This window comes from Eucyclogobius newberryi, unplaced genomic scaffold (genome assembly GCF_026437365.1).
Source record: "Eucyclogobius newberryi isolate DKJ021-1_F unplaced genomic scaffold, fEucNew1.0.hap1 SCAF_16, whole genome shotgun sequence".
Classification (NCBI taxonomy): domain Eukaryota; kingdom Metazoa; phylum Chordata; class Actinopteri; order Gobiiformes; family Gobiidae; genus Eucyclogobius; species Eucyclogobius newberryi.
Genome location: NW_027315790.1, coordinates 10,557,971 through 10,581,492, shown reverse-complemented (window position 1 = coordinate 10,581,492; position 23,522 = coordinate 10,557,971). Strand labels below are relative to the sequence as shown.

The following is a 23,522-nucleotide window of genomic DNA, read 5'->3' as shown; positions in this document are numbered from 1 at the left end:
CATACAGTCATTCATTTTCTACCGCTTGTTCCCGTTAGGCTTCGCGGGTGACTGGAGCCTATCCCAGTGACTTTGGGCCTTATTTTGAGCCCTTCTAATGCTTTTACAAACCAACTTTGAAGACAAAATGTTCTCTCATTGGCACAATATGCCAATTGTCATTATGTCATATTGTCATAATAATAGTTTCCATAATGCAGAAACAAACTTCATCTGTCATGATCTTAATGTTATGTTAAGCAGATATTTCAAATTATGGAAACTCATAAGATTAAAGTGCATAGATACACAGAAACACTGTAACTGCAGCAAAATGTTTTGCATTTTCACTTCCAAATCATAAACCAAAAGAGCTCTTTTCTCCTCTTGACCTTTCAGTTGTTCGGCAGCCAGATAACACAGATTACAGACTCTCTGTGAAACCATGCAGCTGACTCGACCAGCTCCAACTGAAAGAAGAATCTTTTCTAATGTAGCCGTGGTGTACAGAGGCGGTCGAGCTCTCTCATACCAGCGTTAAGGTAATTATTGAAGTGGGCCAAGCCTGATCTCAAAGCCTGATTGCTGCCTTGTGTAATCCATAGTGAATGCTTTTGTTGTCGAGGCTAAATCTAGGTTATCCTGGATTTTACATAGATTGAATCCATGTTATTATCGACAAAAGAATTTGCTCAGTAAGTTTGTGTCAACCAAGTAATTTTAATCTATCTGAAATCAATATTTAAAGGTGCACTAAGTAAGTTTCTGGTGGAGTGCTTGCAACCTGCTCGTCTTATGTTCCATGTGTTCCACAGTATGGCCATAAACCTATCCATCACTATGGAAACAAGCAGGTGACATTACTGGGCCAAGTACCAGTGAAGAGGTGACTGCACTCAGATGCTCGATTTGATTTTAGTTTTTTGACAATAAACACACCTGTAATTGAATACACACAAAACGATCTAAGTTGAATGCCATACAGTGGAACATTCAAGGTAATAACGTGATCCTTTGCAGAAAGAAAAAAATGGAAAGAATTGGATAACGATCACTTGTCTTTGCAGCATATACCTTATATTCCTTATGGTGCAGAGGGCTATAGAGGCAATAAAGTGCAGTCTAATAAGTAAACAATGTTAGGTTAAATTTGTTAACCATTGTGTTAAGCATTGACTTGTGTGGGTCGGGTAATCTTAATTGTCCTCATATCTGAACTGTTTTTCAACGTCGCTGGGGAAATGCTGAGTTTGCAGGTCGATCTCTGCGGTCGGGAGAACCAGACGGGCTCAGTCGTAAAACACAGTGGGTCAGGGTTGGTCATTTAAAGAGTCAAACGAGGCTGCATCTTTCCAAGGTACAGAGCTCCACATCAGACTAGACTAAAGGTGTTCAGGACATAATAAGTGTGACAAACAGCAGCCTATTTAAGAGGGTCTCTGTTCCTCGGGTGGCATGACCCAGTTTCTGCCCTGGTGCCCCCCAGTGACACTGAAATGTGGGCTGCTGGGAAATCACTCAGGCTGGGACATATAGGCAATCAGTGACTGGTCGATAAATTCAGACACTGAATTCAGATACTGAACACAACATTTGAACTCCATGACCCATTTAGGACACAGAAGTGTTGTGCGATACAATATTTAAAGCAGATGGACAGTGCATCCTCTGCATCCCGCACACCATCTGTTACACCTGGCTTCAGAACAAAATGGAGGAAAAAAAAAACACAAGGTTTATTTCAGTGAAGGAAAGATTTGCATTTATTACATATTTATTTATATTTTCATATACTTTTTACATATTTATCTGAAATAACATGTCTGGAGCAAAAGGGAACAAAGATGGTAGATCATGTTGAAGGAATGTCACATTCATCTATTTAAACCATTAAACTACATCAGAAATAACTCAGTCAATGATGTTTACAGTCCCAACAAGCTACAACAAAGATTTCCTAAAGTATACATGGACATATTATAAAACTAGTATATCTATTCAAACACTGTGGTGGTGGCTGTATAACAAGGGAGGACTGGGTTCTGAAACTACTACAGAGGGTCTTAGTGTGAATGCATGATTAACACATTTAAAAGTGAGATGCGCACTACACGCACACACAACATACTCACAACAGTGTTTACAGGTGTCATGCTCACACCTCACTGTAGACTGTGTATAACGCAGTAATGCAACAAAAAATGCAGACGTTTTTTCTGGGTTTTGTCTACTGATTGAACACAATAAACTAGACCATTTTGATTCACACTGGGAAAAATTAAATACAAAAGTCAGGCTTCAGACAGTTTTTGGGCCATCACTGCTCTCAGATGCTGGGCAACGCATTAGCATTTTTGTCCCATGGGCCGTCACAGCCGAGCCGACACACCAAAATCTCCCTAGTTACTCTCCAACTACAACCCATTTTTTCAAAACCCAGAGTAAACAGAGTGCTTTAGGGCAACAGGCCTGGATTTGGTGCACAGCAGGTCTGATCAAAATGCAATTAAATTAACTTGTCAAATTCCTCTATGGGCTGTAAACCAGTTTAGCTTTTAATATATCCATAAAGAAATCAAAAAGGTCATAAATTAAATGCAATAAACTTGCATTAAAAAGGCAAAACAATTCCAAAACAATAGCAAATCACGCTCAGAGGTTTGGCAGATAATTGTAAGGCAATAAAAATGTTAAAATACATAAAGAAAACTGGTCTTTGGTGTCTAAATGTGTATAAAATCAGCAGTTTCAAATCATCCTAACAAGTCCTTCTTGTGGCCATCATGTTTTAAAATGATGTGCAGACTTCATTTACTCCAACTTCTAAAAACATGACACTTTATCCGCAAGGAGAATCCCTGCACAGTGCAAATCAAAAGATGACCCAAACAACAATTACACAAGTAAAAGTGAAGTTTTCTTATGGAATATTTGTGCAACAGTATCATGCATTAGACCACTTGACATGAAACACAGCAACGTCTGGATTTAGCCCCAAGTCGACCAAGTCCAGAGACGAGGCCCTAAATGCATATGTCAAATGATTCCTGAAGAGGTCAGTTCAATACTGCGGTTTTATTTTTTGAGTCATTGTTTATAACACATACAATATTAAGGACGAAATGCTCCACTCTCAAGGGTCACAAAACATCCACTGACAGAAGGGCAGGGTCTGAGGGTCAGAACAGCGCGTGTGGATCCAGTTACTGAATATAGGCTTTAGCTGCATCACTGTTTTATACTGAGATCGCACCACTCCAACAGATAACACTGCCTTGCTATGGACAGGATGCGCCACAAGGAAGAGCCAGGGGTGGTGCCAGTGTCTGCTCACACAGTCAGCAAAAGACAAAGTGCCTTCACCCCGTGTTCTACTCAAGAGGTTTTAGAGGGTGGTCCTTGTGACACATATGCAGACCTCAATAACTCATTTTCTCAGACGCAACACGATAAGACAGTAGTTTTTTTTTACATCGAGTGGTGAATTCCTTATGACTGAAGTACTTTATGTGAGCTCCTTCTGAAGGGCTGAGATGTCCAGAGGAGGAGGGGCCCGCCCACTCCATTCCTTCAGCCGTCCGTCCTTGAAGAGCAGGTTTAGGGCGGGCAGCGGGACTCCAGCCTCTGCCGGGGGCTGGCTCAGAGGGTTTGACACGCCACTGTCCTGGTCAGTGCCCAGGCCGCTATCCTGCCAACATGGGGCAAAGGGCAGAGGTCAGAGCCCACCAGGCACACAATGAAATATGTGGGACAAGGAGACATGTCAAAAGAGAAAAACATGAGAAATGAGAGTCTGTATTGATGTCATACAAAGTTTAACCATTCAATAAAACAGCTCCACAGTTTATTTAGGAGTGTAAACAGGCTTCAGGCTTCAGGTTTGGTTCACTCGGGACCTTTTTTATAGATGTTAATTAAAATTCTACTTTATCAAGAAGTCTATTTCATGTTGGCTGGGTTTGGATTCTTGTGTTTTTGACATAAGATGTTTTACCTGGAATGATTGAACGAAGCTGAGCACTTTCAGTGAAAGCTTTCGGCTGGAGTGCAGCAGCTCCTGGAGGCTGAAAAACATGAAGACGCAGTTTGACTAAAGCATTTATAAAGTGTCTGTTTGAAAAGTTAGTCTGCAGTCCTCGGGATGTTTCTGAGTCTGTTAATGTTTTGGCTTCACCTCTCAGAGCTGAAGAGTTTGTGAGAGGCGATCTTCCGACACACTTTACGGTTGAGCTCTGAGCTGAAGAGGGGCATGCCAAAGCACAGTTCAAGAGGGACCCACTTGTCCTCAGACGAAAGAGCTGAAACAAAAGGGTGAGAGTGACTTAACATACAGTAAATTATGTGACACATCAGATATAAAGAGAGCTGAATTATAACAAACTAGAATCACGTAGATGTTCAATAATTATGCTTACACTCTGCCTTGGACTTGCTCTCTCCGTTGTTTTCCTCTGTGACCAGCTCAAAAGACTCTGTGCTGCCATTATTGTCCAAAGCACCACCGAGATGAGTTTCTCCTGAAAGAGAAAAATATTTTAAGAAAAGTGAAGCTTTGGTGACCTTAAAGAAGTCTCATTAAAACATGCACAGTACATTGTAAAATTCTAGTACTAGACAACTATAACATATTTATGTATATTTGTAATGAAGGTAATTGCCATTGTTGATTATACATTTATATGGCTAAAATGGTTCAATACTTATTAGGAAAGGCCAATCTCAATACAGTGACAATTATCCTGTCAAACAGCTGAATCAAAGTAGTCCGTGATCTTATCTACTTTGCATGGTCACATTAAAATGCGATTAGGTAGAAGGACAGTGTTGATGGTTTAATAAGGTTAAGTTTGTTGATCATTTGTGTGTTAAATGTCTCGTCTTACCCCTGCACTCCCCGCTGTCGCTGAGCCTGCGTCGGTGTTTGTCGTTTGAGTTGAGCATTGTGATGTAACCGCATTGGTGCTCAAGGTCCACAAAGTCTTTGAGCTTCTGCAGGGCTTTATGCACACACATGTTGGAGTAGGAGAACTCTGCACAGGACAGAAAACTGTCATAAGTGTTCTTCTTCTGATTATCATTATTGTAAATGTAAAAATAGTTGCAGCTGTTGTTGACTAACCTCCTTTTAGATCCTCCTCATCAAACGGGAATGGGATATGAACTGTTTCTCCATGGCCATGCATCCCGTGACCCTGAGATTTAAGACCGTTTATTAAAAGCAAAGCCCAACAATGACTTATCTGAGAACCAAAACATACCTGAATGAGTACAGCTGAGTGAGTAAGGGCATCGTTGAGCATAGTGAGAACATTGGATGTGGGGACAACGCCAGGGTCGTGACCCCAGGATGTGATCAACAGCCGGTCATAGACCTGAGCACCAACAGAAAACAAAGACACTTCAGCAAACACATTTGATTCACAATTTAGTTTCTCAGTAAATTTTCCAGTTTGGTAACCGATAATGTAATTGTCCAAACTTCACTTTATGACAGCAAAAGTTTAGTTCTGAAGAAGGATTTAGCAGACCACATACTTTTGTGTTCTCAAAAGTGACCCATTTGCATGATATTACAAACTTCCTTTGAGCTTTGCCAACATGAAATCTCTTTTGTTAACGGTCTCACATTCCCAGGATACTTCTGAGATTCCTAAGCCTGTAGGAAGCCTCGGAGGTACAACGCAGGTGCACCAGAGCGTTGACTTTGATGATGACGTGCCAGCTGCATTAAGCCCGTTTCCATCTCCTCTCTTATAAATTAAATGCTAAATGTTTTACATTCTTTTAAAAAAATCACTGATGATGAAGGATTATTCAAACCTGAAAGATGTCTGGCAGTTTGCGGAGCCTGGAGCCCTTGGACAGCAGCAGAGACGGCGGGCCTTGGCCTGTCACATGGTACAAGTACAGCTTGAACCAGATGGAGCTCACTTCAGGGATGGCCGGACCAATATGCTGTAGGAAGAGCAGCAGACAGGGTACAAATGTCAGGCACAGGCACTGACAAAAGAATCACTTTATATTTTCATTTAATTAACTATCAGAGCTTTGATAAATGCTGTACAGATTGAAAGAAAATATGCATTTATCATACGTTTACATGTTTAGCACAAAAACTAAAAACGGACAACAAAGTTTAAGAGATCTTGTCGACACCATCCCTGCAACATTGTGTGGCACATATTAGTTATTTTTGGCACGTGTTAAAAACTCTGAACAACATGGAGCACAGAGCTGCCCCAAGAGTGAGCCTCAGAATAAACAGTTAAGACCAAGCAGAGCAGTTACTACCAGCCTCATCCTTCTTTTTGTGTACTGCGGTTGTCGTGGGCAACTGCAGGCAGTGTATTCACACACAGCAACAAGGAAACCACAGTGAAACCAAACCACACATTGAACCAAAGCCCTCAGTCCACTCCTCGGCCTCCCACCAGAGACAACATACCTGGGGCGTGCAGCTGCTGATGGGCCGGATCTCGTTGCTAAGTGGTGCCATTGAGACCAGCAGTTTGTAGTTTTTGTTGAGGACGCGGCTGCATGTGGCTTGGTCTAAACCCAACAGGCTCTCACAGCGCAGCATGTCCAAGGGGAAACCTAGAGGACAAGACAGGCACAAAAGGGTGAAAAAGAAAGAAAAGCCTTACTTTTCAGAACTTATATATAAAAAAGCCCTTTGTTATTTAGTTTGAAAGGGGTCACCTATGTTTGGGATGTCCGGTCCCTGGTCCTGAGTAAGTTCTTTGTTGTAGCGCAAAAAGAGAATAGTGTTTTTGAGAGTCAGTGCATGATCAAAGTAACGCTGGGCCTCCCCTTCAGCTGTGGACTCCACCTGAAAGGAAAGGAAAATAACACAACATTGTGATTTGTCAGTGGCGTAATAGGAACATGCAGTTAATTCAATTTAATTAAAGCCAATTAAAGCTCACTTGTTTAAGCTTACCTTCTCAAGCTCTGCCAGAAAAGTGTCCAGAGTCTCATCAGACAGTTTTCCAACCTCAAACATGGTCACTGCATGGCTTTTCAAGTTCTAAAAAAAAAAAACAAGTATGTATAGGTTTACAGTAAACAAAGCATTTTTATACATTGTATTTTCACTGAAGCACTGACCGGCGACAAGTTGCCCATCATGAGAAAGGCTGTGAGGGTGGAGTCAAAGAGAAAAGCAATCCTCTTGGTTGGTGCAGCGGGGATGCTCAGACTGCTAACACTCGCTGTGTCGGCTGCTAATAAAATAATTTGACAAGATAAATTAAAAGACAAGAGAAATTAAGATGGTGGTGTCAAACTAATATTGATTAGCCAAATTAGAGTAACATCTGTCCAAAACTTGTGTATTCTTCTTTGGTAAGAGAAGGATTTTCCATGGGATTAATGAAGAACAGTTTCCAAAAATCGCAATCAAAAATGACATTATATGCCTAAATCAGTGTGTGCATCAGTCAGACCTTGGTCCTCCAGACTGGTGGTGTCTGTGTCTGTGGCCGACGAGCCTCCTTCCATCATGGGGCTGCCCTGCTCCCAGGACAGCAGCATCCTCTGAGGGTCCATGGTGCTCCTGACAGACCAGACATCACAGGTCAGAGACAAGAGGGGAAAACATACACAGCGAGATACATGTAAGATGTGGAGACAAATAAATACTTGAGCCTGTTGACGGAGGGAGCGTTTTTCCAGGTCGGGTGAAGTTGGTCTGAGCAGAAGGGCGGACCCTTCTTTACAGCAAAGCCCAGCCGACAGTACATGGATACTGCATTCTGTCAAAACAACCAAACTTATACTTTATGCCCAAGAGTCTTCAAGTTAATGAAGCTGGCATCAACACGGCTGGTGTTGGCACTTTTTGAAAAGCTCTTGGCAACTGCACTGAGTGACTCCCTTTTGTTTCTGTAACTAATCACCACTTGATTTAGTCTAAACAAAATGAAAATAAGATGATGGAGATGAAAGGCGATGGAGGAGATGGGGAGGAGAATCCGACCGATAGTCGAACCTCGGATTCAGGAGGAGCAGAGTGGTTTTCGTCCCGGTCGTGGAACACTGGACCAGCTCTATACCCTCCATCGGGTGCTCGAGGGCTCATGGGAGTTTGCCCAACCAGTCCACATGTGCTTTGTGGATCTGGAGAAGGCTTTCGACCGTGTCCCTCGGGGTGTCCTTTGGGGGGTGCTCCGGGAATACGGGGTCCGGGGCCCTTTGCTCAGGGCTGTCCGGTCCCTGTATGACCGGAGCAGGAGCTGTGTTCGTATTGCCGGCAGTAAGTCAGACCTGTTCCCAGTGCATGTTGGACTCCGCCAGGGCTGCCCTTTGTCACCGGTTCTGTTCATAGTTTTTATGGACAGAATTTCTAGGCGCAGTCACGGGTCGGAGGGTGTCCGGTTTGGGGACCACAGGATTCCATCTCTGCTGTTTGCAGACAATGTTGTCCTGATGGCTCCATCAAACCCGGACCTGCAACATGCACTGGTTTTGCAGCCGAGTGTGAAGCGGCTGGGATGAGAATCAGCACCTCCAAATCCGAGGCCATGGTTCTCGACCGGAAAAAGGTGGCTTGCCCTCTCCAGGTGGGTGGGGTGTCCTTGCCCCAAGTGGAGGAGTTCAAGTATCTCGGGGTCTTGTTCACGAGTGAGGGAAGGATGGAGCGTGAGATCGACAGGCGGATCGGTGCAGCGGCTGCAGTGATGCAGTCGCTGCATCGGACCGTTGTGGTGAAGAGGGAGCTGAGCCGAAAGGCAAAGCTCTCTATTTACCGGTCGGTCTACGTTCCTACCCTCACCTATGGTCATGAGCTTTGGGTAGTGACCGAAAGAACAAGATCGCGGATACAAGCGGTCGAAATGAGTTTCCTCCGCCGTGTGGCTGGGCGCTCCCTTAGAGATAAAGTGAGGAGCTCGGCCACACGGGGGGAGCTCGGAGTAGAGCCGCTGCTCCTCCACGTCGAGAGGAGCCAGCTGAGGTGGCTCGGGCATCTGTTCCCGGATGCCTCCTGGGCGCCTCCCTCGGGAGGTGTTTCAGGCATGTCCCACCGGGAAGAGGCCCCGGGGAAGACCCAAGACACGCTGGAGAGACTATGTCTCTCGGCTAGCCTGGGAACGCCTCGGGATCCCCCCAGAGGAGTTAGAGGAAGTGTCTGGGGAGAAGGAAGTCTTGGAGTCCCTGCTCAGACTGCTGCCCCTGCGAGCCGGCCCCGGATAAAGCAGCAGAAGATGGATGGATGGATGGAGATGAAAGGCATCCAGAGATGTAAACAATGCTTTAAACACAAATCCCTTTTTAATTTGTCATGTGTCAAGACTGTCATTCTCACTAAGTGGCACAATACTGGGATTTTTAACAACGCTTACAATTTTAAACAAAGATTAATGTTGAGTTGTCAGATTAAATGAAACATCTCTCTCACAGTCAAAACAGATGTGAAATGGAAATGTTATCAAATCAAATTCTAGTTTCTCCTTTGATCCAAGGCTTTTGTCTCAATAAAAGCATGTTGAGATGAACAATCAAATACCAGAAATAACCAGGTATTCATGTTCAGTCTTCTTTAGTACTATGCAAAACACATTTGAATCATAAAATAAATTATAAATCTTCACACCTTCTATGAATGAAACTGTTTAGTTCCTGAAACAAAGACTCACCTTCACCAAGTCCAAGTCGATCTCCAACACATTTGCAAGCTGAGGAACACAAGGACATTTTCATAAGGACCCACTCAAACTGCACATCAATAAACACTTACTACTCATATTGTGTTCAGTGTGCAGAGTTCTTACCTCGGCTACATTTGTCTGTTCATCAATGGAGACAAAGATCTTGTACAGTAGAGTTTCAAAGTAATCGCCCTGGACTCGGTTCATGACGAAGCCTTCCAACGGAGGCACTGAAACACATTAAGTCACATATCCATACAAATGATAGCGCACAGTGCACCCTTTATACTATTGCACTAGATATCTGCAGGTAAGTTTGCCTGCAATATTAATGTTTGTGTAAAGTAAAATGTCTGCTTAGTGTCAAACACGGGTAAATTGCCACTGCTATACCTGAAATGCAGCTGTCATCAGATACGGGCACGTCCAGGTAGATAAAGCCTCGATTGTACAAGCCTAAACATATACACATGTAAAATACAGAGTAAGACAAGGAACTGGTGCTTTTCATATTGTGACATAGGACAGTTGATGTGATAAAAACTCACTTAGCACCACGTTGTACTCCATTGACCCAGCGAGCTGAGGACCTGAGTCGATCATTTTATCAATAGTCTTTTTCTCAGCTGTAGAGCAGACCTAGAATAATCATACACACATTAATAAAACATTCTGCAAGTACTATATAATATGTATATAATATGTATTTGGGCAAGATACATTCATTCAATAGTTATTAAGAAGATGATTTTTTTGGATTTTTAAAAGAAGGAAATGACAACAAGCTACAGTTAAAGGTCCACTATTGCCGTTTTTCCCTTTGTCTCGACTCTGCTCGGCTCTGAGCTTGTGGCTCCGTTCAGCCCTGATTGCATTTCCATTACAGTGGTGCTGTTTTGGATGTGTGACAGACACAACAACACATGACAACTGTCTGCTACACACTACAATATCATAACTATAAAACATAAGCAGAACGGCCACAGTAACCGCCAGTAAAGCAGAGCATAGGAGATAGAACTACGGACACAGAGGAAGGATACAAACACGGAGAATAGAGGACAAATAAACTTCTACTCATCTCTCGTGAAGCTAAAGTGTATCTACAGCGTTCTCATCTATGTCTTTATCATATTTTCCTCCACAATTCAATGAGGCTTAGTCCAGAAAACATGGATATCATTCTCATCAAAGCTTTTATCTGCTCTACTGCACCACATTTAAAAAATGATATATATATATATGGTTTGGACGTGCATCTAAACTAGAAGTTCAGTGCTCTGCTTGTTTTCTTTGTCGTCTCAAATTGAGTGGTTTTACTCAGGGCAGGAAAGAGCTCATGCTAGCTGTGCTTAAGTTTGTTAATTATTGTGTGTTTAGTTTATTCTTTGCTCTCGAGGGGTTATACCGATGGTATAACACTCTCTGGATGTCTGTGGTCTGCATTTTATGTCTCACATTTATACATTTATAACACAAGAAACATTACACTTTTACTCAATCAGCGTTTGATGGTCTGTGGACGTCACGTTTAGTCCCCACTTGGCTAGACTTGGCCCAAGGGGGGAAGAGGATACTAAATATTACCTGGTCTGGAAATGCACTAAAGCAGGGCTGAGTCAAGTCAGTACTAATGGAAAAGGCCTTATGTATTAAATGCACCTTTAATATGAGTACACATGAAAAGCGTCTTCCTACCCTGATGTCGTCCTCGGTGATGTAGCCTGTCTGTGCAACCCACCACGGCTCCACTGAGATCTCCACAGGTTTAGTGGGAAGCAGGTCCCGCGCTGATTTCCTACGGAAGAATTTCTGACAAAAATAGATTTAGATATACAAGTAAAAACTAATAATAAATGTCTAAATACTTTGAGACTAACTCACTTTGGAGGACCTACACTGGTTCATTAAGTCGATGTACTGGTTTCGGCCGATGCCAAGAAGCCTCAGACCTGTGAAAACATCGAAAAGGAATTTTATATTTAACGCACTCAGTCCAATTCTCTATTTTGTGCAAAGTATTTTTTTACGCTATATAAGAAATTAAAAGTATGACTCGGGTAGAGAAATTACTCATCCACAATCCAAAATTAACCATCAAAACAGCAGATTCAATCCACAACACAATCCTTAACAACTTGAGATATTAAAGCTTAATCTTTGTAAGCAGGAGAAATGTAACTAACAGTGGTAAAGAATGTCTCTAGTTTTTGTTCACTGGGCAGGCGACGGTGACAACAATAGCAGCCAAAACAGTGATGCGCTCGTCTCCTGAAGCAGCAGTGTCCCACAGACACTTCTTGCTGCTTCAGCGAGAGACACAAACAACACACAAATGTCCGCCCACATGAGCACATTACATCCACAGCTCCTCCGGGACAAGAGAGGAGCTCAGAGGACGGCCTGCAGTCAGCCTTCTGTCCTCACAGCGAGAGGGTCCTGTACTGCCAGGACCAGGCTCTGGCACTGCCCCCAAACTGACAGGGACACGACTATAGAAAGTCAGACAAGAGCCCTGCCCTTGAGACTCTTCTGAATATTTATAAATGCAAATTAAGTTTCTTTGTATGTATGTGTGAACTAGGGATACAAGATTAATCACAATCAAATTTAAATCCCAATTTGAATGGACGCAATTAGCAACAAAACAGCAAAATATCCCTTTGTTATTCTGTAGTTTGGATCTATACAAACATGTTCTGAAAAGTTTTATTTGTTTGTCAGTTTGGTCAATTCTCCTGGAAATGTTTAAAATGTGAACTTTGAACAGAATGCTATTATTAAAACGTCACAATTGGATATGATTCTCAAATCGTAGAGCTCTAATGTGAACGATTCAATTTTTCTAAATCCTACAGGAATCGAGGCTTGTTTCATCCAATTGGAAAATATAAATGAAAAAGGAAATTAATTTGACTCACAGTCAGCAGCAGTGAAGTTGGGCAGGGAGTCGTAGCTCTTTTCACAGTTCATAATATCCTGGAGTGAAAAACAGGAAACAGATATCTTACAAACATATTTTGTATCAACAGTATTATTCAGATTTGGGCTATTTTCAATTCAGTAACTAAAAGCAATGAGTGACACGTAAATAATAGTATTTAAGAATAGGATGTTGTATTTTTACTGCTCTGATTCGAGGCAGTACATAGTGGTTAATTGAGCAAATATCCTGACATCCAAAGTCCACACAGACTAGGCCCACAGCCAGGGAATCGAACCTAGGACCTTCTTGCTCTGTGGCAGACAGATATCTATGCCACTGTGCAAACCACATGTACATTTTTGGATTGTAAGGTTAAATAACAACACTCAAGTGACCTTCATTACACACACAAACAAACATAATTCAATAATCTATTTGTCAGCAGAGTGAAGGAGAAGCGCAGGTCACAGCTTGGCCTGGAGCTCAGCAGGAGCCTGTCGTCTTATCAGAGACTGAAGAGGAAGCGAAGAGGACGAAACTCAAGTGGTCACAGGACAAACACTGGACTCATGGGTCTGTTTGTCCTGGGATGAGCCCAAAAGGTCTCTATGTGACGACACATGGGACAACATGTACAGTTTCTTCAAACTTTGATTGATTTTGTAAACTCGTTTAAAAGTGTCATGGCAAAAGAATGTTCCGAATTCCAGAATGGAGGCAAAGTGAAATAAATAAAAATTTCAATGATTAAGTGACATCAGACCTAAACAACAAGAATTTTAAGTTCCGGTAGGTATTCAGTTAGAATTTGCAGGCTAGAAATATCCCTTAGTTTGTTTTTCTCTTACAATGCATGGAACAAATCATATTTTCTATCCTCAATACAAAATATATAATTTGCGAGTATGTAAAACTGTAAACAACATAAAAAGCTATTGTGGGCTCAACATTTCTGTGAGTATTTGTCCTGTAAAACCTAAAAATCATGATTTTGCCTTCATCAAAAAATGTAAAGTGACAATCCTATTCTCCCATTAAATAAACAAATAATGGAAAATACAACTGTAAATGTCTTCAAACCTATTATACTAATATATCGCGTATCGGAGTGGAATTAATTTGCCAAAACCATCTTGATTTTTCACATTATGTTCCACTTCACCATTCCGGAATTTAGAATGTTTTTGCTCAGAAACATTTTATTTGTATTTTATTCTATTTTTTAACAGTATAGCGTAAAACACAAACTTTGAAGATGTACAACTACAGAATCTGGCTGTAAATGCACCTTTTCAGTTGGCTGCCAAACGCCATTAAAACTAACACCACAACAACAATTCACCAAGTACGTACTTAGTCATAAAGGTCAATGAACACAAATGAGTTTATTCTTTATCTCTATAAGTGCTGAACTAGGCCAAACCTGACAAAAGCCTAGACAACAACAAAGGCCATGATTAAACCAGGTATAGGTTAAGTGTTCTACAACTGTACACAAAAGTAATAAAACAGGGCTAAATGATTCTAAGAGACAGCTAAAAAGACAATTATGGCAGAATCTCAGTCAGTGGTGCAGTACATTTTTATTCACAATGACAATACTGCCCTAGTGGTGCTTGCATTGTAGTTTTGTTACAGTGGCTTACCTCCATAATTCCTATGTAATATGAGAAGGGAGTGACCCGCAGCCCTTTGACCATGATGTCTGACAGGTGGTAGGGGTACAGCATCAGGTGATCACGGCTGTACTTAAGGAGCTCTTCATAATACTTGCGCTCATCTTTCCTCACGTGACGCACTGCTCATAAAGCACACACAGCAGTTTCATTAGAGTCAATGGAGAAGCACTGAAGTTAATGGAGACAGCTCAGACTAAGTGAAGCGCAATTGATCAGACAAGGTCAAAAGGGAAATAATGCAATTAATTGAATAAATAATATATTGTTATTATCCGTCTATCATATCAATTTAAATTAAATGCAATGCAATCAATGGCAGACAACGATTAAGGCAAAGATTTTATGACAAGTTGATCATATATTATTTTATTTTACTGTTCATAGACCGTGTTAAGAGGGTGCATGTATTAGAGTGACAGATAATTACTCACCTAAGTTATTGCGGAATCGCAGCTGGTTGCGGATGCTGTATAATAAAACCTGCTTCTCATATTCACGCTGTGAGTTCCCCAAACTCTGCAGGGAAAGGTAAGGTGTAGAATGGTTCATTGTTAATAAGGTTAATAATCGTGCAACTGTTTCAAATAGTAAATTATTCAAAGATGGATGACATTTTGTTTATGCAATTGCAAAACATCCATACGGTATTTTGAATGCAAGATTTCAAAATAAAATTAAAAGGAATCCATTCATTCATAGTAATAACAATATTAACGTCTATTTGACACAATGTATTTTGTTGATTTTTGTTGTAGGATAAGCTTGTGTAGACCATTTAAAGCAACAATATTTAACTTTTGGGATTTTCATGATTCCATGAAAATAGAAAGTTAAAACAATACTTCAGATCATTCATGTCATACTGAGGAACATTATTGCCAATGGAAAACCATGTCCATGAAGACAAGCAGGTGGAGCCTCCTCCAGGCCAAGTACGAGTCAAGTCTGTGGAGACTCACAACAAGGATGCAGTTTCTGATACTTGTCAATGCAATTAAAAAACATACTTTTATTATATTTTATATCTTTTGACTCAACAGTTACATGCTGGTGCTTTAAATGAGCTCAGCAGAGACACATACAGCACACAGCCACACTAGAGCCTCTGTGAAGTGGGAGGGATTTATCACTCTTTATAGTATCGTTATTGTTATGAATGTTACAGTACAAAAACATTGCCCCAGCCGTGTCATTACAGCCGTGTAGGTGACGTCTAGTAGCTGTGAGAAGAATGCCTGTGTCATGTGATGCTGATGTCGTTTCCATAGCTGAAATGTAATCATGGTAAAGCTAACGCTCTTTCTCTGGTTGAATGGAGAAAGCTGCAGAGGAGGACACACTGACAGCTGCCGCCTGAAGACACACGGACCGCAGTGACATTGACAGGTTCACCCCAAGACACGCCGCATTCCCCTTTCACCCCTCCAGCAGCGTTTGGCCCAAACCAGATACCTGTTTGACATTAGCGGGGAGCTTGGTCCAGGGATAGTTCTGCCTGATGTGAAATTCCACGTCCGTGTTCATTGCTAGCAGCTAGCAGCAGCAGCTAACAGAGCTAACATCCGCAGCAGCGCCCCGGAGACGAGAAAAAGCGGGTCCTCGAGGGAGTCCACGATGACAGCAGCTCCACAAAGCCAAACTATCAAGTGAAGAGCTCCTACTTAATGAAATGTGTCGCCTCCGATGTTATTTTGCCTTAGAATAAACGTCCACTTCCTTGTTGTATTTTCGAAAGCGCTGTTCGTCACGCTCGCGGACACTTTTGTCACTTCCGGTCGAGGTGTGACCATTGGAATGAATGAAGCAAGTACATCAGAGGTGATGGTTTAATTATCCTTTAATCGTAACATTATAAGCCTGTTTATCCTAGCTAGAAAATTGAATACGATGTGTCAAAATGTACAAGTGTAGAGTAGCCTAGCAGTGTCTTTAAAATCAAATAAGCATTATTCATGTAAATTTGACTGGGGAATGAACATTTTTGTAATTGTTTCATTTGCATTACAAATCTATATCCCTATATTTCAAAGCCATCACTTGATTTGGTTTGTGGTATTAATCTTATATAGGCTGATTCAAATTAGAAAGGATTTCAAGCAGGAGAAAATGTCTTTAGGCTAGAGATGTCAAGTTTGATGACCACTGCTAACAACCAGGCTGCTCTCATGGCATCATAAATCTCACTTGCTGTCAGCTTGCTTTCTTGCAGCTATGTTATTCAATCCAACCACATGTAATATCAGTTGGTTGTCAAGTGTCGTCAAGCAAACATGGCTATAATTCATCTGGATGTCTCGAGGGCAGGAGACATGAGGAAGAACAGTAGTAGTTAACAGAAGATTTTACTCAAATTATTGAATGCAATAAAGAAAAGAAACAACCAAGATGCAAACACAACCTTTAGCCCACCTGAAGATTGACCTGTAAGTCTTTAAAGGAGATATATTTTGCTTTTCAAGTACGTAGTATTAGAACTATAACATATATAGATTGGCATTTTACATTTGTTGTTCTTTTTAAACGACACTATTGAGCTAAACCAGCTTAATAATAGAAACAGTTCCATTGACTTCCTGTTCAAAACTACAGAACTGATTAGACTCTTCATAGCAGTATTTCACCGTAGTAAGAAGCAAATTGTCATAACATGTTTTATTTCTGAAAAGTGGCTTTGTGACATTTTAGAAGAATTCATGTATCACTCTGTGTTGGATTTTTTTGAATAGGCCTAATCTCAACTAAGCACAGACTTAGGGGGGGTAAAAACATGAATTTTCTGAGCACTCAAGCCTTGAATGCAAGACAATACAGGATAACTCAAAAATGGATGGCTCAATCAACATACAACTTTGAGGAAGATAATCATGAGGAAACATCGTTGTAACAAGATTAAAAAAAAACATTAAAGTTAATTAAGCATATGTCCCCTTTTAAAATGTAATGAGAACTGAACCTTTCCATTTTTAAAGGCAACAGTGCATGTAGTCCTAAAATATTATCCTATTATCCATCGTCATCAATAAAAATAAGCTAGTTTAATTTAATATTCATCCCTGTTTAAAGACTGCATTCAAAGTTGCAGTATGCTCATCATCGCAAACCTTATACAGTGGTAGCTATGTGCATAATACAACAACATCAAGTCTCCCCATCAGCAGTGCTCTATATTTACCCCATCCTAAGTTACACTTGATGGATAAAGGAGGGCCTGCACAGCACAGGGATGGACAAGGGTTAGCTGTCATGGGACACTTTCATTAAACCTGGGTGGGCTTTGTGGCCGATACAGGACCCCTCTGAAGCATCAATTGTAAACTCTCCCTGCAGCTCTCCACTGGACCCCTGCCCAAGCCGCTAAGCTGGCAACGGGGTCCCAAACAGCTTTGTGTCACATGAGAGGGCCTGGCCGGGGAGTCGCAGTGGCCCAGGACACTATTCTTAGCCTCTTAAGGAATGTACACAGCGGCCTCATGGCGAGCCCCTCTGCCCTGACTCCATCATTTTCCCTGTGTCATGCTCCTATTCTCACACTGGCTTCACAGGATGTCCCACTATCGTACCATGGACTAAATATTTGTTTTTATTTAGCTAAAACATTTTTGCCTTTAGCCTTTTTAACCACCTAGACCATAATGTAAGTGTTGTTGAAGTGGTTTGAGTTTGTAAGCATGTGTTACCATTTATATTCAGTTCATTAAGAAATGTTATTATCTGTTTGATTAGTTTCTTCAGAGCAAATGATTTAAAATGTCACTCATAGTCGCTGGCATTTAATAATGTACAATAATGGGTGAATGAAGGATTACACCGACAATGTACAATAATGATTAGTGATCCTCCAAATATATCTGACCGCACAGGGCTTCTTAAGTGGGAGTAAATCTGTAGCTTCCATGTGCTTATAAATCAATTAGTGTCACTAATGGGACGGACATTTATGCTGTTTTAAAGGACAATGGCATGTCCTTTTCAGTACCCTACTATCTGCAAATATCATTTACTGTTTTCTTGAATAATAATGAAATGTATTCTATATCCTCTTTACCGTTATAGAGTTATTAAATGTAAAAAAGGTTGTATTTGTCCTCCAGAATGTCGTGTCGGCCAAGAGACTCCTTCACTTTCCGAGACTCGGAGCTGCCAGTGCACCTCTTGTCGCAGCTGAACGGGCTTAGGCAAAGTCGGGTGTTGACAGACGTTCTTCTCTGCAGTGAGGACCAGGAGTTTCCCTGTCACCGCTCTGTCCTGGTCTCCAGCAGCCCATACTTCAGAGCCATGTTCTGCAGCAACTTCTTGGAGAGCAGCCAGGCGTGTGTCAACCTCCAGGGAATCTCCTCTCCTGTCCTCAGCAGCATCGTGGACTATGTGTACACAGGTTGTATTACCATCACTATGGAGAACGTGCTTCCTCTGATGCAGGCTGTCTCCATGCTGCACTACGTGGGCCTGTTTGAGGCCTGCTCCCTGTTTCTCCAGGAGCAACTGAGTCCAGAAAACTGCCTAAGTATGATCCGACTGTCAGAGATTTTACACTGTGAAAGTCTGAAGGAGCGGGCCAAGGAGATGGCTGTGAGGAGTTTTTCTGATGTTGCCGCATCTGAGGACTTCTGTGAGCTCTCTCTACCTGAACTCATGTCGTACTTGGAAGATGACCGGCTTTGTGCTGAAGAAGAACAGGTTTTTGAAACTCTTTTGGCATGGATACATCATGATCCCTTCTCACGACGCGGCGCCATACACGACCTCTTCAAGAAGGTGCGTCTGCGCTACATTCACCCCACATATCTGTTCCAGTTCATTGCCAATGACCCTCTGGTGCAGTCTTCTACACTGTGCACTGAGATAATAGACTCTGTGCGCCGTCTCATGCTCTCTGTCAGCACTAAATGCAGCCGGGAGCTTAAACCATTATGGACTACACCAAGACGCTACACCTGCAGGGAAACATTAGTGGTCGTCGGAGGAAGAAAAAACAATGAACAGACTTCTCGAGAAGCTTTGCTGTATGATGAGAGGACTCACCGCTGGCAATGGTTGGCTAAGCTTCCACTGCGGCTGTACAAAGCTGCTTATGTGTGCATTCACAGCATCCTGTATGTCCTGGGAGGGCTCAGCCTCTGCATGGCTTCAGGTGACAGTTCAGTTAGTGCCACAGTTTACACTCTCTCACTTAAGACCAACCAGTGGAGGACTGCAGAGCCCATGTTGCAGCCACGCTATGCCCACCAGAGTGTCTCCTACCTACACTTCATCTTTGTGTTAGGAGGGATAGGTGTGGACAAGAAAATAACTCCGTCATTGGAGAGATACAACAGTATGTTTAACCAGTGGGAGTCCATGGCCCCAATGCCCACAGCCGTCCTGCATCCAGCTGTTGCTGCTAACGACCAAAAGATCTATATCTTTGGAGGAGAAGATGCAATGCAGAATCCAGTCAGACTGATTCAGGTAAATAACAACAACTTGTAATTCAGTACATAAACAGTAGAGTGTGCAATAGTATATGTTCAGTAGGTGATTTGCTGGACAATATGCCATAAAGTGCAACATAGATAGCACAGAACATCCACGGTTATCGGGGTACACAGGTGCAGACCCTCAGAAATGTGGCAATGGCGTCATAAGATGGATAAATGAATACAATAAATACAAACATACATTAGAATGGGTGGTTTTGACAAAAAAATATTTATCAATATGTATTTGCTTTATTTTGCATTTTGTTTTATTGAGGTTCTAGTATTACACAAAATGTGGACAATAAAAGTAATGGGAGATTACAGTAGATGTTCCTGTGTTTGTCTTCAATTGCAAGATACATTCTTTATTCATACTTTTTTTTTTTTTAAATAGACCAAATCAATCAGGCAAGTGATTTGAAAAAAAATATTTTTTACTGGTTTAATTTGGGGTTTGTACTAGTTTAGACCTGATTTGGTCTAGTTTAGTCCCTATTTAATTCAGCTTTAAACCTGTTTTGATTCTGGGACTAACCTGGTTGGTTCAGAACTGGATTGAAATTTGCAAAGCAGTTGGTAAAGCATTTCGTATGTCATTTTTCACAAAAATTTTATCTATCAGTAGTTCTTTTATTGCATTAACTCAATATAGTCGGTGTAATCCCTCATTCGTCCAGGCGTGTTCCATAGTAGAAAAAGCTTCAGTTGTAGTCATCTGGACTCAGTTTGAAAAAATAGACGTTTCGACTCTCATCCAAGAGTCATTGTCAATAAAAGAATTTAGATCGAGAACTCCGATATTAATACTGTTCTGTGGTAAGACCCGCCCATTGGGAGGAGCCTTCCTGAAGTAGAAAGAGTTGTTTGTTTCAACAGAAACTCCCTCCTTGTATCTACCGAACCAAAGACAAAGAGGATTCTAATAGCCCATTAAGATTCTGAATAGGCTAGCTCGGTAGATACAAGGGGGGAGTTTCTGTTGAAACAAACAACTCTTTCTACTTCAGGAAGGCTCCTCCCAATGGGCGGGTCTTACCACAGAACAGTATTAATATCGGAGTTCTCGATCTAAATTCTTTTATTGACAATGACTCTTGGATGAGAGTCGAAACGTCTATTTTTTCAAACTGAGTCCAGATGACTACAACTGAAGCTTTTTCTACTATAACTCAATATAGTGTTGAGGATATTTTGGGTGACCCACAATGTTGTCCCAGTAAATTAAGTTAAATAGCCCTGGTAAAGAACATTTGCTGAATTAAACATTAGAAATACTGTCTATTGACTGTCCTGACTTGTGAACAGGTGTATCACATCTCTCGTAACTTGTGGTGCAGACTGGAGACCAGAACTGTGAAAAATGTGTGTGCCCCTGCTGCTGTCATAGAAGATAAGATTTACATTATTGGAGGTAAAGCAAAAGCATGTCATCTTCTTAGACTATTCCTCATAAGTTTTCCTTGTGCAGGTTACACTCGGCGTATGATTGCCTACGACACCAAGGCCAACAAGTTTGTGAAGTGTGAGAATCTGAAGGAGCGCCGAATGCACCACAGCGCCACCGTCATCAACAACAAACTGTTCATCACGGGAGGACGCCTTCTCAATGCACATGACATCATCGAGGACTCTGATTGCTTTGAGTGTTACGACCCTAAAACCGATGTATGGACTTCGAAAGGCTCTTTACCTTACAAACTGTTCGACCACGGCTCACTGCCTCTCGTATGCGTTACCAACAGACCCAACCCACCGTGATGTCCTTACGGCATGTTGTCCCATTCTCTTTGTTATGAAAGACCCCTGCATTCCCCCACGAACCCGGGGTTATGCTGCTGATCAGTGGCATGTTAGCGCTGGCCATAAGCTTCAAAAGGGGACCCCAGCTGACATGCACGGCTGTTATTTGTGAAGGCACTTGGGGTGAGCTGAACCAGAGACCCTGAAGAAAACGGAGATAGTTGTGTGACGAATGTTTATGGGATCTCCATGGCGTTAATCTTGACTAAAGACGTTATAATACCATTACTTTAACACAATGAATGACCGTAATATTAATATTTTAATTTAGTATAACTCTAAAGGAGAGTGCCAACAACAGAACTAAACCAAATGAAAGCTTTTGGATTTGAACGGTAATGTGTTTGCATAAAGTCAAACATTTACAAAGTACATTCCATTTTTATTTTTGTTTATTGATGAAAACTGTTCACTATAGGTGATGTGATACTGTGACGATGATATTATATTACACTTGAATGACATACCACTAAATAATGAATAGGAAAAACCTTGAGGCAGCTCATCTATGTTTGTGATTTGACGTGTTGCGTCTTTGAGGAACCTGTGGGGGATGCAATGCCCTTGGAGAGGTGAACAGAGGGGAGGAGTTGATACAGCAGCCTTTACATGCAATTTCATTCACTAATCACAATCTGGAGAAACGGATTATACATTTAATTTAATTAAGACAAATTCTACACAGAGTTTATTGGCTTATGCTTTCTTGACATTTGTACGTGTCCTCTCCCCATAATAACTAATAGGGCCTTAGCAACACAAAATATATTCAGCCAAAGAAGATAAGCAGATATTTCCTTCTATTTGAACATTTATGAGAGGTCCTTTCCAAATTTAAAAGATAGAATATTTTAAGATGGAATATTTTAATTGCTATGGCGATGGAGGATCATTGACATAGTTTGAAACTCATAATTAATTAAATCTCTATTTGGATTGCTAATACTTGCAAATTTGTCTCATGTTGTATTATTGCTATAGCTTATTATAGTTTTTTGATGATCTTTTTTCCTGTATTTTATTTCGCTTCCACCATTAGGATAATATGTCCAGCTTAGTCACTGGAGTAACTGTCAGCGCAGGTTTTGAGACATGTTAACAGCTATCAAGTGACCCATTTGCCACACATGCATCACTAACTGCCACCACATGTCCAGCCTATGGCCCCATGTATTTATAGTGCTGTTTTTCTTGCATTACCACAACACACATGTTTATGTCTAAGTATGACAGACATGTTCTAGACTTACAGATGTTCATACCAGTGCCATTCACCTAGTGATTCATTTGCCCCATCTCTAGTTTCTGTCTATTTGCAGAAATTAGTACAGAATGTGAGTATATTATAGTGAATGCATTAGCAGAAGATATCCAATGTCACTTCAATGTTTTAATCCTAGGCCATTAGTGGGGAAAAAAACTACGGAAACCAAAAAAGTGTCATTGATACTTCTGCAGGACTCTCATTAGCTCTAGTATTTAGTGCATGGACTGATTGTTTTATAGCTGTTGTTAAATACTCAACTGGAGGAGATGCGTTTATGGAGTGTTTGCTTGTAGTCGAGTCCATAGAGACAGATGAGGGGTCAGTCTTTGGGAGATTGTAGGTTACAAAGCTATTTTCAGTCTTGGTTACCAGCCATCAGTAAATCACTAGCATCAGTGTCTATTCCCTGTGTGAAGAACAGGGCATGAATTGTCACTATGCACACATTTCTACCATTGTAAGTGCATTTTATCTTTATGTTCCTGTGAAATTGTGTGACTACTTATTTTGAACATGTTGATGTATTAGGGATTTGGGTCTCTGCTTTCCTGAGAACATGTTAGAAAATTCAATTATTTTTAAAGAATTCAGCAGAAAACATGCAATAAAAGTTGGATTTGGTGACGGTGAAAAAAAATCCAGCTCCACATACGTAAGATCTTTGGTTTATAAACAGATAGTCACACTGTATCAAAATATCCCTCTTATGTTTGAATTGCAGTGATTTTACCACTTTAACTGCACATCTGGGGATCCTTTTGCAGG

General features: G+C 41.3%; 2 protein-coding genes across 3 annotated transcripts; one reads left to right on the top strand and one right to left on the bottom strand.

Moving 5' to 3' along the window:
* Positions 1–1,714: 1,714 nt before the first annotated feature.
* fam91a1 (family with sequence similarity 91 member A1) lies at positions 1,715–16,018 on the bottom strand. 2 transcript variants are annotated; one of them, XM_072447456.1, is made up of 24 exons: positions 15,684–16,018; positions 14,663–14,747; positions 14,199–14,350; positions 12,548–12,605; positions 11,511–11,578; positions 11,325–11,438; positions 10,175–10,265; positions 10,020–10,082; positions 9,750–9,856; positions 9,615–9,653; positions 7,621–7,733; positions 7,425–7,534; positions 7,087–7,202; positions 6,920–7,006; positions 6,679–6,808; positions 6,425–6,573; positions 5,800–5,934; positions 5,238–5,351; positions 5,099–5,171; positions 4,863–5,009; positions 4,395–4,496; positions 4,154–4,277; positions 3,974–4,043; positions 1,715–3,667 (listed from the first exon to the last, which is right to left on the bottom strand). In XM_072447456.1, the coding sequence occupies exons 1-24, from the start codon at positions 15,753–15,755 to the stop codon at positions 3,485–3,487; spliced, it is 2,502 nt and encodes an 833-aa protein (XP_072303557.1). In that variant the 5' UTR covers positions 15,756–16,018; the 3' UTR covers positions 1,715–3,484. The 2 variants fall into 2 exon arrangements, with proteins under 2 accessions (XP_072303557.1, XP_072303558.1); XM_072447457.1 differs by having other exon boundaries at positions 7,087–7,199.
* Positions 16,019–18,323: 2,305 nt separating this feature from the next.
* On the top strand, positions 18,324–21,737 carry klhl38a (kelch-like family member 38a). The gene is made up of 3 exons (XM_072447455.1): positions 18,324–19,679; positions 20,996–21,101; positions 21,159–21,737. The coding sequence occupies exons 1-3, from the start codon at positions 18,324–18,326 to the stop codon at positions 21,446–21,448; spliced, it is 1,752 nt and encodes a 583-aa protein (XP_072303556.1). The 3' UTR covers positions 21,449–21,737.
* Positions 21,738–23,522: the final 1,785 nt, after the last annotated feature.

Bases quoted from the DNA above. Each gene is read 5' to 3' on its own strand.
- fam91a1 (XM_072447456.1), bottom strand. From the start codon at position 15,755: ATGAACACGGACGTGGAATTTCACATCAGGCAGAACTATCCCTGGACC. The intron at 14,351-14,662 runs GTGAGTAATTAT...CTTTATGAGCAG, and splicing joins GCGATTCCGCAATAACTTAG to TGCGTCACGTGAGGAAAGAT. The intron at 7,007-7,086 runs GTCAGTGCTTCA...TTTTTTTTTTAG, and splicing joins TGATGGGCAACTTGTCGCCG to AACTTGAAAAGCCATGCAGT.
- klhl38a (XM_072447455.1), top strand. From the start codon at position 18,324: ATGTCGTGTCGGCCAAGAGACTCCTTCACTTTCCGAGACTCGGAGCTG. The intron at 19,680-20,995 runs GTAAATAACAAC...ACTTGTGAACAG, and splicing joins ATCCAGTCAGACTGATTCAG to GTGTATCACATCTCTCGTAA. The intron at 21,102-21,158 runs GTAAAGCAAAAG...TTCCTTGTGCAG, and splicing joins TAAGATTTACATTATTGGAG to GTTACACTCGGCGTATGATT.